A 19,010-nucleotide genomic window follows, 5' to 3' on the forward strand; every position below is an offset into this window, starting at 1 on the left:
TCCTCTATATTCCACCTAAATTTTTCTCTCTATAACACCTAAATGAGGAAGCACCAGTTTGGAAATATTGTTGGCAGGGTGGATCCATTTGTGGGTTCTGAGATGCTCTTGCTGTCTGGAATTTCACAAACCTTGTTGGCTGGGCAGCAAACAGGAGAACTTCAAAGCAAAATCTCAAATATACTTTCCAGACTCTTATTCCCTGTAAGTTCTCCCCAGCTTTCCATTTATCCCCTCCCATGCAAGCACTTGCTCATTGTTGTAGTCTCTATGGAATGTGCTAGATTTGACTGCTGTTGACTCTCACAGCAAGCCAAAGCCTTTGTAGAAAAGTAGGGCCAATTATTTGGCACTTCTGAATTGGGTAAGATTTAGAAATGCAGTCTAGGAGAAGGGGAAGGAAAGAGAAGGGGAACTTTCCCACAATAGTCCCAGGCTCCTATAGAAATCCAGCCTTGTTGTAGATTTCCCAGTTTTAAATAACTCCTTTTTTCCAAATTTCTTTTTTTTGAAGAATGGCTGGATTTAGCAGCAGTGGGGTTCCTTTGCAGAAGAGATATGTGGACATACAGGAACAAATCCACTGTGAAGACAGTTAAGATATGGGAGCATCTGTCATAGGAGGAGAGGTTAGCAGAGCTGGGACTTGATCAGCCTCAAGGAGAGAAGGCTTGAGGGGAAACATCTGATCAATGCATATAAGTACTTGCAAAAACACACAACCAGGCATATCACAATATCAGATGATACTGAGTGACAGAACAAGAGGCAGTGGGCCTGAAACAGAATTTCAGTTAAAATCTTTTTTACCACAAAGGTGATTGAACACTGGAACAGGTCACCCACAGCAGCTGTGGAGTCTCCAAACTTGTAGATATTTAAAACTGGGCTGGCACAGGACAACCTGCTCTAGTTAACCCTCCTCTGAACAGGATGTTGCAGTAAGTGGTCTCCAGAAGTACTTTCTGCCATTTCCCATCCTGTGACTCTGATTCTGTGACCTTGCTCCAAGGCCAGGTCACAAGGCCCGAAGTGCCTTGTTCAGAGCACAAGGAGGTAGACAGGGAGAAAATGCTGCCACAGAGGCCTTAAAATGCTGCCTTGTAGCTGGCTGGGAAAAGTGAAAAAACACTTCTCTGAAATGGGTCTGAAGCAGCTGACTAGATGTCCTAGGTTACTTCCTGTATAAGTTACTTTGCTGCACAGATGCATGACTTTTGGTCAGAAACGTCGTCAGTCATGTGAGGTGCTGAGCTCCCTTTGGCTTCCTCAGGGCACTCTGCCTTTTGTCATGTGCTAGCTGTGCCTCTGCCTAAGGGAAAGGTCTGTCTCATCCTCAAGACTTTCTCCAGTGAGCAGTAGAGGTGAAATTCTGAGTAGAGAGATGAGGTCTTGCTGCAGTAGGCTAAGGAGAGCAAGGGGGGTGAGTGGGTCACACTATAAAATTTGGGACTCTGCTAATGTTTTGCGTGTTGCCTAATACTAAGCTAAAGGATTAGAGGGCTGGAGGAGGTTCTCTTCAACACAAAGACCTTTTCTGTGATGAGGGGTTTTGCCCAGAGATGTGCTGTATAAAAGTGCAAATTCAACTCTAGCACAGCAGCAAAGAGTGTTCAGGCTCCAAGTAGCAGAAATATGCCCTGCCATGGCATGGTTTGTGTTGCATGTCTGATCTGGCTTTCTCTGTGTGTGCTGTGATGTTCCTGACTGGCTGTGGTGTTTCTGCAGCACTCAGCGATGGCCGAGAGCTCAGCTGTGACTGCAGCAGCGTCAGGGAGAGCAGCCCCGACCAAGCTAGAGGAGCTCCTGGAGATCACTGCTCAGAGCCTGGTGCGCGCCGAGGTGGCTGAGCACTACGAGGTCATTCGAGAGCTGGGCAGGGGCAAGTATGGCCACGTGATGCTCGTGACCCACAGGCAGAGAGGTGAGGAAGTGACTGTGCCCTGTGAACTGCTGTGCCTTGTCTGCTCTCCACTCACCAGGGGACAGGGCGTGGGGTGGGCTGGTGGTACCTCAGGACCGGGCACCAGGCATGGCAAGGAGGATTCCCAGGGAGACCAGCAGGATGGGGACCTCCCCAGCCAGGAATCATTCCATTACATCTATCCAGGGACCAGGTGATGCCAGGGGGCTGCCCAGAACATCTGGCAAGGTTATAGTGATGAGACAGGCCCAAGGTCAAGCTGGGAAATTAATCCACAAGTCAGGATCAAGAGAGTTCACAGATAGGCATCATCATGGATGTGATATAAATGGAAAGCAGTCCCCCCACAAGGTTCAGTCAGGGAGCCCCAAGCCTGTGCTGAAGTGGTGCCCTAAGGCCCATGGACAGAGGGTGTGAATGAAGGTCCTGGGTTGGCCATATCAGTGCCCTGACACTGCTCTTCCCCAGTAGTCCCAGCTCAAGGCTGATGGGCGCACATATCCTGAATGTCCCTACTCTGCCCAGGGCTCTTGTGCAAGCCCAGAGCTCAAAACTCACACCCCTGGCAGTGCCTATTTCCAGACCTGGGGTCCACAGGCTATATCCACACAAACTTTGCACTAGAGACCTCCCTGTGGTTGTGGCTGCTCTGTCGTGCTGTGGTGTGTGACTCACTCTTCCCATCCCCAGGGACTCCTATGGCTCTCAAGCTGCTACCCAAAGCCAGTACCAAGCTGCACACCTTCCTGTATGAGTATTGTGTAGCACTGTCCCTTGCCACCCACCCTGCCATCATTGGAATGTTTGGAATTGCCATTGAGTCCAGCCAGTACTATGGTTTCCTCTATGAACCAGCACTGCACAGAGACCTCATCTCTATCATCAAACCCCGCGTGAGTGTTGCTTCAAGGCCATGGGGACTGGGCTGTAGCATTTGTCCCCTCTGAAGGCTGGCTGGGTCAGAGGGAGGGAGATAAAGGCGATGGCCGTGGGTCTGTCTGGGGTCTGCAGCACTGAAGCAGCCTTGGGCTGGCAAGGCGAGGAATGCAAAGGTCTTTCCCAGGGCAGAGCATTCTGGTGAGAGCCCGGCTGTCAGGGCTGCCAAGCCATCCCACCATGCCTCTCTCCATGCAGGATGGGATCCCTGAGCCGGCCGCAAAGCAGTGTGCCAGGCAGCTGGTGAGCGCGCTGGAGTTCATCCACAGCCGGGGGCTGGTGTACCGCGACATCAAGCCCGAGAACGTGCTGCTCTTCGACCCCGACTGCCGGCTCGTCAAACTCACGGACTTCGGGCTCACAAGGCCCAAGGGCACCAAGCTGAAGCTGGTGGCCGGGGTGATCCCCTACACTGCCCCCGAGCTGAGCAACACCGCTGATGCCCAGGGGGTGCCCATCGACAGCAGCATGGATGCCTGGGCCTTCGGGGTGCTGCTCTTCTGCCTGCTGACCGGCTACTTCCCCTGGGAGCAGAGCTTGCCAGAGGATCCTTTCTTTGAGGACTTCATGCAGTGGCAGGAGACAGGCCTAGAGAAGGACGTGCCCCGGCACTGGAAGCGCCTGACAGCCGAGGCTGCGGGAATGCTGCGGAGCCTGCTGGCTCTCGATCCCGCCAAGCGCGGCCCCGTCAGCGGCGTGCTGCGCTACGTCCACTGCCCTTGGCGGCTGGAGGATGGGCACGGTGAGGAGGCTGCCGTGAAGTCCTAGAGCCCGCTCCCCACGGCAGGAGGGAAGGAGGGTCTCGGCCTGCGAGGGGTTTCGGGGTGTGGGCACCGTGGTGGCCTGGGCCTGAGAGGCCATGGTGACCCAGAGAGTGACTTCTCTGCAGCACTCTCCCTGCTGCCGCAGAGTCAAGCTCCTTCCCACGCTGATGGTCCTCACCCCATGGCTCAGTGCTGCCCAGTGCCACCTCCTTGTGGCTTGAAAACATCTTTCTCTTGGAAATGACTGTGTGTGAGGCATCCACTTGTTTCCTAGCCACAGAAACTCCAGGGAGTTATTTAGGCTGCAGCACATGCCGTGTCTCAAAATAGATCAAAATATGTACTTTTGTGTTTCTGTATGTGGCTCATTTTCCCTCATAATAAATGCCTGTCAGGACCCACTGTTGGGTTGGAAAGCAGGGAGCATGTCAGAACTTGCAGCTATCTCAGGACAAGCTGTCCAAGGCAGGGGCCATCCCGGAATGCTGCCTGTGCCCGCACCAGGACTCCTGGAGGGTGGCTTCAGACTGCTGGCGTGGATGGGCTGGGAGACCCCAGGACATGGCCATGGATGATGGCTGGGGGAATGATTGTGGTGTTGAGGTTGTCTCATGCCAGCCCAAACAGATCTCTTCCCTTGTTCTGCCTTCAGGTCCTAGGACAATGTCCTTCATGCTCTTTTAGATGCCTGGTTATTCCTCTAGAAGACCTTCCTTCCCCCCTTTCCTGTCACACACCTTTAACCCTATCCTAGACACACATCTCTCCTAATACCCCAATATCCTCCTAGGTGCACATTTTAATCCTGAAAAGGAGTAGCAAAGAGGGAATTAGGGGTTAGTAGTGGTTTTTACTTTTCTACCTCTTTTCAATCCCCAGGATTTTGCTGTTGGTAATAATCCTTTCCTCCACTTAACCTAGTCTTTTGCTGGAAACATTCACAGCTCATTTTCCACTCTCAAAGGCTTCATAACCTCTAAAAATGTGTCCCAGCACTATACTTTCTAGCATTTTACCTTTTTTTCCATGTCAGACCCTTTCCTGCACACAATTTCTTCTATGCTTCCCCACCCTCCAGATCTTTTTTCCCAGCTTCTTCTCACCCACTGGCATTTTAGCATTACTAAACTTCTCTACTAACATTACCTATCACCTGGTAAACACCTTTAGCTCACTCTTCTCTCAGCAACATCACCTCTGTACTACTATTTTGTGCTGTTCCTGCTCCCTACATCTCTTATGCCTTGAGTCTTCTTTCCAACTCCCCAACCTACCTTTATGTTCGCACTGTCCAATATAGTTTTCTACTGCTTACTTCCATCTCTTAGAATGTTTCATTACTTGAAATCATAATAAATGCTGCTCAACTCCAGCCTGCTGAGATTTGGCTTTAAGTACTCTTTAATTACTGTAGGAATAGCAGAGGAATGTTAAGGTGCCAACACAATCCCTGTATTTAAAGTGGAGAAGCCTTAAGACCAAGGGACATAAGGCCAAGTAGCTGGCAACTATCCAATGAAAAATAATGGAAAATTTGTTACAGGTGCTTGCTAATGCAGAACTACAGAACAGGAATGTGGCTTTTTGGCATAAGACATTTAATTTTATAATGCAGTCGTGTTTGATACAGTAAATTCATAATGTTATGGTATGGAGTTTTTGTATCAGTAGGCATGACCTACTGATAAAAAGAGAATTGTGGTATGTTGTATTGATTCAGAAGATGCACTATGAAAAGTCCATAAAATATAGATTAAGTGGATTGAGAACTTTCAATAGACAGAAGAAATAATTGTCTACTTGGAGTGCTCTATTTTATTTGGTTTCTGCAGGGATCAGTTGTTAAAGGAAAACTAATTAACATTTCCAACCATGATTTTAAGGAAAATACAAAGCAGGTAAAACCCTGCAGATGACACAAGTATGAATAGGGTGGTAGCAAGAGGAACAGGCTACTCAAAGAGACCTGAATTATTTGATAAGCTATGTATATTCAAACAAAATACATTTTCTTACAGGCTGGAGAAACATAATTAGGTAGGAACACATAGGAATAAAAGCCATCCTTACAAGAGGACCCCTAAAAACTTGCCAAGAGGATGCACAAGATTACATGAGTTCTTATTGTGTTGTACTGTTAAAAAAGGCAAATGGGCTCCTTGCATGCCTAAAGAGGGGCAGAGAGTAGGGATGGTCAAATCTTCAGCAAAACAGCTAACAAGATTCCTGCTGGCCTAAATATGAATGTGGGAAGAAGGAGTGAGTGATCTGTATTTGATACCTCATGGAGAAATCCTGGTTAGGGAACCACAATTACAGGCAAGCTGGAAACTGGAGACAGCTCAGAAAAAAACACAGTGGGACTGTGGTTTAAGGCTGTAAGACAGCCTTTAAAAAAAACTAACAAGCTCAACTATCTAAAATAGAAAGACTGCATGGTGAATTTATTATGGTGTAGAATATTGAGAAGAAAATTCCGCCACTAATGACCTATTTTAATTTGAGAACAATCTAAGAGCAACCATGAGAGCTTGAAACCAAACACTCCAGTAGTGAGGTTCTTGCCTACTGAAAGAAACCATCATATGAGCAGAGGATGAGAGAATGGGAAATGTTCAGCCTGGAAAGGAGAAGAATCAGGGTGGATCTTATATCTCTTTATACTTCCAGGCACAAGTATAAATTGTGAGAGGGGAGGCATTTAAACAAAAGAAAAATGGCTTTATAGTGATGGTGGCCAAACTTTGTAACATTGGTTGTGTGTCTATGGTTCTGGAGACGTTCAAAAGAGATTGGACAAGGCTCTGGTAAACTTTCTCTAGCTGTCTCTCTTTTGAGAAGGAAGTTGGTGTAGGCAATCTACATACGTTCTGCCTGTTATCAACCATGCTGTGATTCCACAACATTTTTTCGTTTGAAGACACTCTGTGTGGTAGCTAAAGATGTTTAGGGCTCCCAAATGTCTCTCCTTTGGAATTGCACAGCATGGTCTCAGCAAAGCTGTGTGCCAAATGCAAAACTGGCTTGACAAGAAAGGGTTAGTAAGATTTTAGAATTTATTCCAAATTAAAGTAAAACTGAACTGATGGGACACTGACATCTTTGGGGAAACAGTTCAAGCCGTCCCATGCCATCAAGACCCAGGCTGTTTTTTTGCAGGAGCCAATTATGCCAATGAGGATCAGGGATTCAGTGCTGCCTGACAAAGGCAATATGACAGGCTAATGGCAGTGAGAAGTGGCAATTTGTCACAGAGTGTTGAGACTTTGGTAGAAGAGGTTTTTGCTGCCATAAAGTTGTGTGATGCATAGTGAAGTGATGAAATCAGCACTGTGACTGCATCATGCATGTGGTGGTGGTGGGGACAGGGCTGCAATGAAGCAAGCACAGATTTGAGCACAGTAAAAAAAACCTGTCCTGAGCCAAGTCCCCAGCTCAGGCTTCTTTTCTTGGTAGCTCGTTCATGATTGCAGCTGGATTTCTTAAATCAATTAATAAACAGACCTGGCAAAGCCTATCCCCAGGAGGTCAGGAAAAGGATCTATTTGCCCCCATCACCCCCGGAGCAGCTGTTGGGAGAGGCTGAATGGAACGGAGCTGTGTGCAAGCACGCCGGCCCTTTGCATGCGCAGCCTCTGGCTGCAGGAGGGCTGGCCAGGAGCCCAGCACTGTAAAGGGCAACACTTCAGCTCATGTAGGCACCAGGGATGGGGTGGATCTGGTGTCAGCCCCAAAGGGGCATCAGGTGGCTCTGAAGAGGAGGGAAAAACGTGGTACTTTGCTCCTCTCTGGGATGGAATGAAGAGATAAATCAGGTAATTACCGAGCTCACCACACTATGCGAGTTCTGGCTGCAGGTCCAAGAAGTGTGAATCCAGGCCCTGGTGGCCTGATGCCTGCAGCACACTGCACGCATGGGCTGGGAGCATGGATCTCATGGCTTTTGGTGGGATGTATGCTCTGTATTTCTGGATCCCCTCGTGCACCACACCATGGGTTCTGTTTCCACTTCTGCACTGTGCAGTCCACGTAACTTCTCAATAGTTACACTCGGCAGCAGCCTGGGGAATGTGGTGCAGATCAGAGACTGCAGGGTGTTGGGAAAGAAGGGCCAGCACATCAGGTGGAAGGGTGATGGGTTGAGCCTGGATCTGTGACCTGAACAGATAGTTTGTAACTCTTCTTCCAGTTAGAAGTGTTGTTAGGAAGAAGTGAGAGTGAAAGCTGTTTGCTAGACAGAGATGTGAAAATTCAGATGGCAGATTTGAAAGTAATGACCCAATTTGTGATAATGGCTAAACAGTGCCCCAGATGAGACATCTGAGAATTAAAATACTGAATATATTAAAGAGAGCCTTTAGGCAAATTATTTGGGCTAACCACAGGTCAGCAGTGTCCGCAACATAAGAGTCTGTTTTGTGACACTGACTGGACTCAGGACATAAAAGGCAGGGTAAAACCAAAGTGCATAGTGGAGTCAATGTCATCTCCTCTTTCTACAGGAAGAATAATGAAAGTCACTCTATTGGAAGCTGGAGCAGTGATTAAAGACAGGGTAGAGACCCAGCCTTCAGGGATATAGCAGTTAGGCTTCTGGAGTAATTTCTAGAAGCTTGCATATAACTTTCCTTCTGTCTTGTCAACTCTTAACACTATGTTATTTCCATCCCTTCCCACTTAAACCTCCTTAAGTATCATTACTGTGACTGAATCAGTTTCTTAGGAAGGGTGGTAATCCCCAGCATTCCCCGAACAAGACCACATGCTGACCACCCTGTGTGACCCTTCCCACTCTGCACGCAAATGCCAGGGCTTGAGACTGCAAAAGGACTGAGCACCAGTTACCAAAAACGAGTGGGGAAAAGCATCTCAGGCCAGGGAATATGATAGGGTAGATGCAGGACTGCATGACGTTGAGCCTAACTCTTCCCACACTGCTTGTTCTCAAGTTTTGACTTTCACTTCAAAGACAAAGCAGGCCAGAGCTTTGTTAAAAGCCATAAAATATGGCCCTGTTCTGAGCAACTTTCCTGAGCACAGAGATGGGAAGAAAAAGTAACTAAGGAATACAAATGGTGGAATTTGTTACCTTTCATTCTTACTCATGTAGGGGCTTGTTGGTGACAACTGCAACCCAGCTGATGTCTTCTAGGGCTGCCTGTAGCTGAGAAGCCATGAAAAAATCATAAAATGCCATTGTCATGCCAAAGAGATGCAGGATTGAAAGTGACTGGAGCACAAGATACCTAGTCCCTGACATGGAGTTTCAGCTTTTAGCCTTTTTTTACCTCTATCTATCCTGCGTCCCTGGGTGGAGATGCAGAAACCATACCTTAGACCAGAGGATCAAAGGAATGCCTAGGTGTGTTTCACATCCTGTAGCTTGCACAGTACCTTGCTACCCATAGTGTAATTTTAGTTCCCTTTGTGCTGTGCTGTGCTGTGTTGCTGCAGACCACAAAAAGAAAGTGACCACTACTAAATCCCCTAATGGCTTGTATCAGTCAGCACCCTAAACTTCCCTACTTAGGATGCACCAAGGTCTGACAGCCAGGCACACCAGCCAATAATCTGGGCTTGCCCATATACAGGTCTGCCTGTTGCTGTGGTGCATTTGTTTTCTTTCCCCTGGGCTGACAGGCAGCTGGGCATGTTTATAAGCCCTGTGCCTTGGCTCAGCTTTGTGCAAGAGAGGGAGGAAAGGGGATTTGGCCCGGCCCAGGGTGGTGACAGAAGGCGGTCACGGCTGTCACACAGACTAATTGCACTTCTAACCCTCTTTGCTGTTTACAAGCTGCCCCCTACCAAGGACTCGTGTGTCTGGCTGGCACCTGCGTCTCAGGGTAGACTCACACAAGGCCCCAGCTTCCCTGGTACCCACCTTCTGTGTACTAACCCTAATTGCAACTTCCACCTGTACTTTGCTGACATATTTCCTAGAGGATAGCAGGAAAAATGATTCATGACTGAACAGATTTATTTAAGTGAGGTGCTCAGAAGAAAATTTATCTTAAGTGGTAAAATACTAGGTTTTTTAAGTGTGTATCTGACGTCTAGATATACAGAGCTGGCTTCAAGCAAAGCAGTCATGTTACCATGATTAGAGGTGGTGCAGATGTCTTCAAACCACTGCCTGAGTAGTCCTGTGTCCTTGACCCCAGTGTTGCCCAGTGCCTGGCACAGCTGGTTGTCTTCCCTTCCACTGGCAGAGTAGGCAATGGAAGCAGAGCAAGGACAGAAATGTCCAGGCATTGGTTGACATCTGCTGAACCTGCTCTTTCCAAGTTCAGGTAGAGAAAAGTGGCAGCTTTCACATCCCCTTGTTCTGTCACTAACAGTTGTTGCAGCTGACATTTGCTTTGAGATATTTTTTTCATCTTCCTCTTCAGGACAGTAAATCTCACACAGATTGCCAAATGCAGAGCTAACTCACAATTGTCTTCCCCAGGGGCATCCTGGACAGGCTTAACTCCTGACAACTCCTTCAGCAGAGCCTCTTTCTGCTTTATCCTGGATCCCTTTCTGCAGCTACTTTATGACTTTTGGCTGCTGAACCCTCTTGGAAGAAACCAAAGCACATTTAATTGTTCATACCTTTATGATTGATAAGCCCTTTGTTGCCTACAGGTCAATTCCCTGAGGTGTGGATTTGTTTACCTGTCCAAAGCCCTGGAAGTGAGTAAGATGAGCAAATGGTAGACCTCCATGCCTTTGAACTGGACAATATGGATTAAGTGCAGGAATTTTACAATACACCAGATTTACATGATGAATCAAACTACAGACAGACACGTCTGTCGTAGTCCAGGACTCAGCATTATGGCATACACCCACGCATATATCATAGAGGCATGACAGGAATAGATGTGCTATCCTCAGAGGTACAGATTATCCCATGTGAGTGGTGAGAGCTGCTCCATGGATGGCTTTGGTAAAAGTGCTCACACTGCTGTGGATTAACATCTCTTACACTGAAAGAAAGGAAGTTACCAGGGACTCTTTTCCTCCTTCATCTCTGAAGAACTTTCAGGGATTTTCCTTCTGTGGTACAGTTTATTTTCTTTCCCTTTCTTGCATTGTTTTCAAGCTTTCTCAGTCTTTCAGCCCTGTTTCTGTATCACTTGCCCTTCCACATTTTCCCCTTGCTGGGGTCATCCTGGTGCAAATGAAATATCCCTTTATACCAAACCCTGGAAGATTTTATATTCTCAAGAAGCAGCACAGGGCACTCACTGTACAGCTCAGTGACTCCTTTCACTGATTTGGGAGAGGTGCCACTCATTTGGATCAGTTCATCTCCTTGTACCACTGATCTGGGGACTGTAGCAAGAAGCAGCATGCACTCGTGTCCTCAGGTTCCCCTCTCTCACATCCATACTGCTCATCGTACTTCAGAGAGGGCTGCAGTGCCCTTATCCCATCAGGACTGTTTATCCCTCAGCTGGAAACATAAGAGGACACTTGCACAAAGAGCAGCTGCTGTTTGGGTACTGCTGCTAGTGGGGTAGGAGGGGACTTCAGCAGGCAAGTTGGGTGGCTTCTATTCCCAGCACCGGAGGAGGTGAGTGCAGAGGGAAGCTGGATCTCCTGGTAATTCTCTCATGTCTTTGAAGGTATCCATTGCCAATCTCTGTTTGAGTTTGCTGTTGCTGGGCTGCCCCAGGAACTGCTGCACTGTTTGGTCTCTTCTGTACCGCTCCATAATGGAAATCTGGGGATGAAGTAGGAGCCATAATAGGCAGCCATTCTGCCCTACCCCTGAGCAGCATGCCACCCTCCCACTGGTTCCTGGCTACACAAGGGCATGTCAGGAATTGGATAGGGCTGGCAGAATCCTGGCTGTAACAGGATGCCCCTGTCCTTTCCTTTCTTTCTGTGACAGCAGAGAGATGAGTTTATGGCATGTGGTGTGTGGGGGCTGCCAAGTGGCACTGGTGGAAGGAATGGTGGCACCTCAAGAGGGTAGCTTACCACCACCACAAATCTGTTTGGTTCAATGAGTGGAAGCCTCCCTAATAAGCAGTTTGGATACAAAGCAAGGTCTTGAGCTGCAACGTGGGTCACTTAGCAGGCTGGAAACAATATTTTAGTAATCCTGACTTCAGGTCTCATTGGTCATTAGACATATCACTGTTCTTCCAGAATTAGGCAGAGAATTGTAAGTCTGACTGCTCATTTTCCTTTCCACTTATTCCCTTCTTACCTCATGTTAGGGAAAGTAAGGGCAATAATGTCTGCATGGACCCAGGTCCTGTTTCCTATGTTTCCAGTTTTTGGCCTGGCTACTCATTTTGACAAGCTCTGATACAGATTTTGTTGTTGTTTAGTGGCTCTTGGGGCTGTTTTCATCTTGCTAGCAAGGAGAGGATGGCTGGGTATCATCTTTATGTTAGAATTATGCAGGGGAGAGTAACAGGTTGGGACCAATGCTCAGGTTGGATAAGGCTGGATTTTGCGTCCCTGCTTCTAAATTTTCAGCTTCTTCTTAAGGTTTGAGGAAAATGGCATGGGGAAACGGCTATTTTCCCATAATTAATTCTAATCAGATGGTAAAGAAAAAGAAAGAGAAATTAGAAACTCTCTGGTAGAGGAAAGAAGCTTTTCCTTACCAAGAGCAAAATGAGAGCGTTTGCAAAGATGGCTCACTTTAAGTTGGATACTGTTGCACTTCTTTTTTCCAGCTCTTCCCTTTATTCTGGGGTCCCATGGGATTCTGGAAGAAATTTCTATGCTGTCCACAAAGCTGTTGCTTTGAAAATCTCCCTCATTAGCCTTAGCTTCATTGTCTTTATGATTTGAACACATATTTACTTCAGAGATAAATCTGGTCACCATTTCATTGACCGATAGTTTTCTTGCAATTAGGAGGCATGGGCTACTACCTGGCAGGCTGCAGACAAAGGAAGAGCTTAGGTAGACACATATTGCTTAGATTAGAGGAGTAAATCTCACCCTTCTGTATAGCTTGCCAGGCAAGCACCTGCACACCTGTCATATCTGGGCAGTCACTCAAGCAGACAATTTCTTGCCTGTGTCATGGGCCTGAAAAGAAGCATTTAAAAATAGAAAATCAGGCAATACATGTCTTGAGACAGACTTCACAGCCTCAGAGAAGAATTTATTGGATTTTCTTCACACTCACACATTTTATTTCCTTATAGTCTATCACTAGGTTAGTGATAAGGGAATAACTGGGAATAGCTGCTGAGAAAGGGGTTTATAGCCTTTTCAAACCTTCTCAATTTTCAGGCCTACAATTTTTCTCCAAGATTTAGTTATGTTAGTATGCAGAGAGGATAAATGTACATGTTTACTGTAGGTGAGTAAATGGAACACTAGATAAATTCAGCATTAGATTAGGAGCTGGTAAACTGTAGTAGCATGTAAACTGGGGTATGTGCAAATTATTTCCTGCTCACCCTTTCTGTTTCCCTCCTCCCTGATGAAGCACAGCCTGAATGTGCACTGTTACTGGTGTCTCAGGTCCTGACTTCCACAGAGATCCTGTCACACAGAGTAGAAGCCAACAGGACCAGGTCTCTGATGTGGACAATCAGGACACCAGATCCACTGAGTTACCCTCTGTGTGCTCGACAAGACCTCTGCTATCTCATCTTTGGCATTACTTAAACCCTCATAGGAGCTGGCCCGACTTCCTTTAATGACCTGGAGCAGAGACTACAGCTGAGATCTGGAAAAAAGGATTATACTCTCACACTAACTACCAATAGTGTGTGGTCCTGTCCCCATTCTGCCTTATCTGCAGAGTGATTTCTTGGAGCAAGGTATGATGTGCTTTTTGCTTTACCTTAAAGGGATTGTTTCACTATAGGAATTCTCACTGCCACATCTCAGTCCCTTGGATGCTCACACTGCTGCATTGCAGTAGCTGAAGCTTCCAGTGCTGGGAGTATGCCAAGGATTCAAACACCCACTATAATTCCTGCCTCAGGAATCCAGATTTGCCCAGGACTTAGTAACATGACCTGTTTTCCACCAGCTCTAAAGTGTCCCCTCCGGAGCTGAGTTTCATCTTCTCTCATACTTAGTTTAAGCCAAGGAATGAAATCACTGTGACAGCCTCTGAACTTTATTGTCCCTGTTAGCTTCTGCACTTCTACTCAAAAGCAGTAATATTCACTGTTCAGTTTTGGAATAGGTACATCCTCTGTTCTCTGCTCTTCCTAAACAATCAGGAGCTGGAGGTTACATATTTTCTATATTAGGAAAAGAGAAGAAAATGCTGCAAACTTTCTTTGTCAAGGAAAAGAAGGTAAGGCTGTGATCTGTCCTGGGCACTCACATGATCCCTGCATGAAATAGCAAGAGAGTGGTCTTGATCCTGGGGAGTCAGAAATGGAGCTCCCATGGGATTTGTAGCAGTAGCATTTCTTAGGAGCAAGTCAACGTAGCTGCAAAGCAAGGCAGCATAACGAGGGTTAATAGGATGTACCATTGCAACCTTGTACCGAAGTTACTCAGCTCAGGGTGTTTCCTAAGGGCATTTTCAGTCATTTCAGTCACTCCTTCTTCCCCACTGCTCACCGTACATCACCTTCTGTCCCCCTGTGCCCACTCCCAGTCACTAGCACTTGCACTCACTTAACCTTAACTATTAGTGCTGCCCTTAAATCAAAGGCAGTGCTGGATACTTGCCTTTCCCAGCCTTTGGCCTCATTCCAATTACGGCGGACACGTTAATGAGAAGGCCTCGTGTCTAACTGTCTAGTCAAGGCACTTGCAAAATGCCAGCCAGCACAGTAGCTGGATGTGGAAAACAGAAACCGGCTAACGTCAGCTCCGAGCAAGACTCAAATTCAAAGAGCAGCAGAGAGCAGGGGGAATCCATGACCACCGGGAGTGGGCACATCAAGACATGGTTCAAGGGTCCTTGGAGAAGCATTATTTTCATTGGAGAACCCAGCTGAGGGTGGGAACTGTCAGGTCCTGCTGGTGGGTTTTGGGTACACACACCTGGCAGCAGGCAGCTGGGGAGTCAGTGGTGCACACGTGGGGAAATGGACAGGAGATTGCAGAGGACTTCTCACTTGTGAGCTGGGTGATGAGAACGGTCAGTGAGTGATGAGGACAAGCAGGTGGTAGAGAATTTCACCACGAGACAGTCCAGTTTAGAGACTGGGAACTCAGCAATTTTAATGTTAGGCAGTTTTTTAATGATACTCTCAGAACTAGGTGCCATAAGGCAATAAATCACATCTTGAAACTGAGACAGTGTGAGACCCTGATGCCTTGAGATCAGAGCAGCTGAGGTGACACTAGATAGTTCCCTGTGTACATGGGCTCTGCTTGTGCCAGCAGGGAAGCCACTCCCTCATGATCTGGAGTGAAAAAATAAATGACATTTTTTAGGAATCAGCTTGGTTACTTATGAGTTTTAGAGAAACAGACAATTTTCTTCACATGGCATAAAAAGGCACCATACTGCATCAGAAATCACTAAATCTTTAAATTCAAATCAGATTTTAAAATATTTGAGTTATATTTATTTTTGTTTTAAAACGAAATAATTTCAAATTAAATGTGAATTCAGGAAAATCTTTTCAAGACCATTCATGTAACATCCAACTAATCAAAATATTTGAAGTGGGAAAACAATGCTGCTTCGGTGGCATTTATGTAAATTTTAATGAGTTAAAGTTTTTTTGTTATTGAACTTGTACAAGATTGACTCAAATATAAAAATTAATTTTTTTCTCACAGAAATTAGGCTATGGGCAGAATGTACTCTTCCTGTAACTTTGGGCTGTGTTCCAGGAAAAGATGTACATCTAAAAGTCTTAGATGCACCTCTTTAAAAAGTCTTAGACAGCTTCATAGTTTTTACAATTGCCTTGTGAGAATCAGAAACAATCTGCCAGTTCACCAGTGTCAGCTAGTTACTCCTTGCTCTTTACATCAGCTAGTTTTATGTGTAGCACAAAGTTTGAAGAGCTTGTCTCAACACAGTTATATTTCCACATTAGACCAACAGTTTAACCTAATCCAACATCTTGTCTCAAGAAAAATAAATTAAAAAAATAGTTATAAGAACAGGGCAAGCATATAGTCACAATTCCTTAAAGACACTTCCCAGCTTTCAGCAGATTTTGACTAGGGAGGAGTCTGCAGATAGGTGGAGACTTTAAGTGTAGCAGTCCTTAATAGATTTTTTTCTCCCCCATGGATTTGAGAATGACACTATATATTGCAGTCCAGGGAAGGGAAAATATCATCCTTGGCAGCACAGCTGGTTCATGCAGAGGAGGAAGTCCCTCATTGCTGCTCCTTCTTTAGCCACGGCATTAGAATACTTTGAAGATGATACTGAAGAAGTCCTTAACTTTTCTTGTTAAAAACCACTGTATCCCATAATGGGCCCTACTTCAAACAGAAAAAAGAGTTAGAATACACACCAAGTGTTTAAAATCCGGTGTTACTCAGCTGCTTGACTTTTCTGGGAGGGACAAAGTGCTTCTGCTAGTACCTCATCCCGCAGAGCTGATGCCTTTAGCAGCCCATGATAGCATTACTCATACTGACATCTATTTTCCTAATTCTAATATATTGCTTTACATCCTGACTTCAGCTCCAAGTGCTCACCATTCCCTGTGATCAGGTTAACAGATCTTGACTTCCTTGAGGTTTCCCATTTTCCCTTTGCTCACTCTACTTTTGCTTGAACAGACCTTCTTGCTTATACACTGCAGGAGAGCTGCTCATGCCAAAGAATGAGGACTCATTCAATGGCCTTCTGAAGTTCTCTTTCCAGACTTCTGGCCACCCTTCTCTTCCAGAGCTCCTTGGCTTCAGTGTACCCAGACAAAAAAAAAAAAAAGCAGAGCAGATTCAGGCACAGTGACCAGCCAGGGTCAGCGAAAAGATCACCAGGCAAGAAGACTAATGACAAGCCAGAAAGTCAAACCAGCATCAGTATCATCAATGCACAGGCATAGCTATGACATAGTTCAGGCAAGAAGAAAGGGCATGGGCTGAGCTGAAGTGCAGCTCTGGAGCAGAAGAGGGAGAGCTTCTCCTCAGCTCTTCTTCATTGAGCACCCAGGCACCAGAGAGCTGGCACAGACCTGTTTCTCTCAGTGCCTGTGCTGCTGTGAACCAGGAGCCTCACCACAGCACAAACTGGTCCCAAATAGGTCAGGGAGGAATTTCACAAGGAACACGGATTCTAGTGCGTGTACACCAGGCAGGTATCACAGAGCTGATGTCTTACACAGGATGTACTACAGTTTTACTCCATAATCTGAGTTTAGCGAAGTGTGTCTCTTGTGTCACACAGGTGAGTTGCTTATAGAGCATACATTGTCAGTCCATTTAATTAGCTCTTTAACATGGAGAGAAATGATTCCTGGAAGAGAGTTCCTGGGAAACCCTCCAAGACATGACATGGAGAGGTACTTCTGCGCAGGGAGGACAAACAAGGCTAGTCTCCTAGACCCAAACCTCACAACTGAATCATTGCTCCTCAGATGATGATGTGTCCATAGGATGTAATAACCATCTCCACAGCCTAGGTAACAGCAATTTTTAATACTCCAAGGGACAGTCCTGACATCCTGCCGCAGAGACCTGATTTAGCATAAGGACATACAGCCCAGGTAGGTTCTGGAGACACTCAGATTAGATTTGGTAACTTAATTAGGTATCTTAATATCCAAATGTCTTGATATTAGAGGGAGAGCAAACAGACCTGTGGATTAATAAGACCTGATTGACTTACTCCACTTAAGATCCTATCCATATACTGATCACATTGGATCATTGGGATGGGAACTGTTCACATTATAAGGCGTCTTTCCCCATGCAGTATGCCGAAATGATCAAAAAGCGAATTTTTCCCTCAACAGAGGAAGAATGCACTTGTATTAAAAAGTGTCTGTAGAGAAACAAGAAAGTTGCTTCACAGCTCTGCTTAACCCTATTCCTGAAAAAATCCACTCAGACTCTGGTGCACCTGAAGTCAAAAAAGCTCAGCCCTGAAGGCACGGACCTCCCCCAGCTGCTGCAGTCTGAGTGTGACCGCAAGGGAGCAAGAGGACTCTGTGTGCTGTGCTCCTGGCAGCCTTGCCTTGTGCCTCTGCAAAGACAAGTGCATCAGCACAGAAGTGTGAGAGCAGAGGAAGAAAGGAGCCCAGGCTTGGAAACGCAGCAGGAGAGACCAACAGACGAGGCTGGGAAAAGGCAGCTGGTAACAGGGGAACTAGAAGTAGCAGGACATACAGGCGGGGCTAGGTTAAGGGATCTAGGAAGATGTGAAAATTTGGATCTAAGAGGACACATGGAACTTAGTAATGAAATTAGCACAAGTAAGTGAGCCCTTGAGGGGAAGTTGCAAAGACTCATGTCTTGCTGATGACAACCATGTACCATGTCAGTGATGCTGGGAAAGACCTGCTGGCTGTCTCAGCCTGCTTTTAAAAAATCCAGACGCAGTCTGCTACGGCAGTGATGGGTGGATGTTGCCCTCCCGTGGTGAACCATGCATTTTCCTAGGAGTCATAGGAGCAGTAGGGCTCATGGCCCTCATTTCCAAACACAGCACCAGGCCAGGCTTTTATTGCCCAGTGGTTACAAACGCACCATGATAATTTGAAGATCAGTGTTTCCCTCCCCCAACCCTGTTGTTATTCAGATTCTTCCTGTTTTGTTTGACCAGAGCCAGACAGCACACAAATTACCAATATGGGTATTCCCACTGTTCTGTCAAGCACAAATTTAATTACTCATGCTGTGAAAGTGTACCAGTTTGAGCTGCAGTTGTTTCATTAATTTGGTTTAATAGTTCCAGCTGCATGTTGCGATGAAAGCCATTTGTCCTCCAGCTGCCTCTATGCAGCAGTGACAGTGCTAATGCCATACATTTATGTTGAAGTACAAACCCCTGAAAAAATTAACAACTTCCATTTCTTACAATTTTATCAGAGTTCCATTACCAAGCTTCAGACTTCCATACTAAGATCTAGTTGAACATTAACAAATATTTATATATAGAGCATGAAATTTTTATTTCCTCAAGCCAGATCAGTAAAGCCATAATTTCAATTTTCAAAGTAATTTGTCCTGTGTTCCTAGGGGCTTCTGTATTAAGCAGCAGTTTACAGCCAAAACCTGTAACTATGTGAGGCTTACATGGTGAACGGGGTTCAACCACGACAGGGAACAAAAGATGAAAAAAACAGTAAACTTGGAATAGTTGTTTTCTCACATCCTTTCTATCACACACACTTCACTATGAGGTGAAAGGGGTACATTAGTACAAGTACACTGCTCCCTATTGAGTTCTAGCTACCTTTTCAATTAGCAAACAAAGTAAGAGATGGCTCTACATGAGCCCAGGTATTTATGGGTTTTTAGTCAAAACCCTGAACAGA

At 46.0% G+C, this 19,010-nt stretch overlaps 1 protein-coding gene across 1 annotated transcript; it reads left to right on the forward strand.

Moving 5' to 3' along the window:
* Positions 1 to 1,697: 1,697 nt before the first annotated feature.
* On the forward strand, positions 1,698 to 4,040 carry LOC106850776 (serine/threonine-protein kinase SBK2-like). The gene is given in 4 exon segments (XM_014872360.2): positions 1,698 to 1,708; positions 1,710 to 1,924; positions 2,615 to 2,817; positions 3,059 to 4,040. Coding segments are annotated over 4 exon segments (999 nt in total). The 3' UTR covers positions 3,629 to 4,040.
* The last annotated feature ends 14,970 nt before the right edge of the window (positions 4,041 to 19,010 follow it).

Source organism: Sturnus vulgaris, chromosome 1 (assembly GCF_052056855.1).
Source record: "Sturnus vulgaris isolate bStuVul1 chromosome 1, bStuVul1.hap1, whole genome shotgun sequence".
NCBI lineage: Eukaryota > Metazoa > Chordata > Aves > Passeriformes > Sturnidae > Sturnus > Sturnus vulgaris.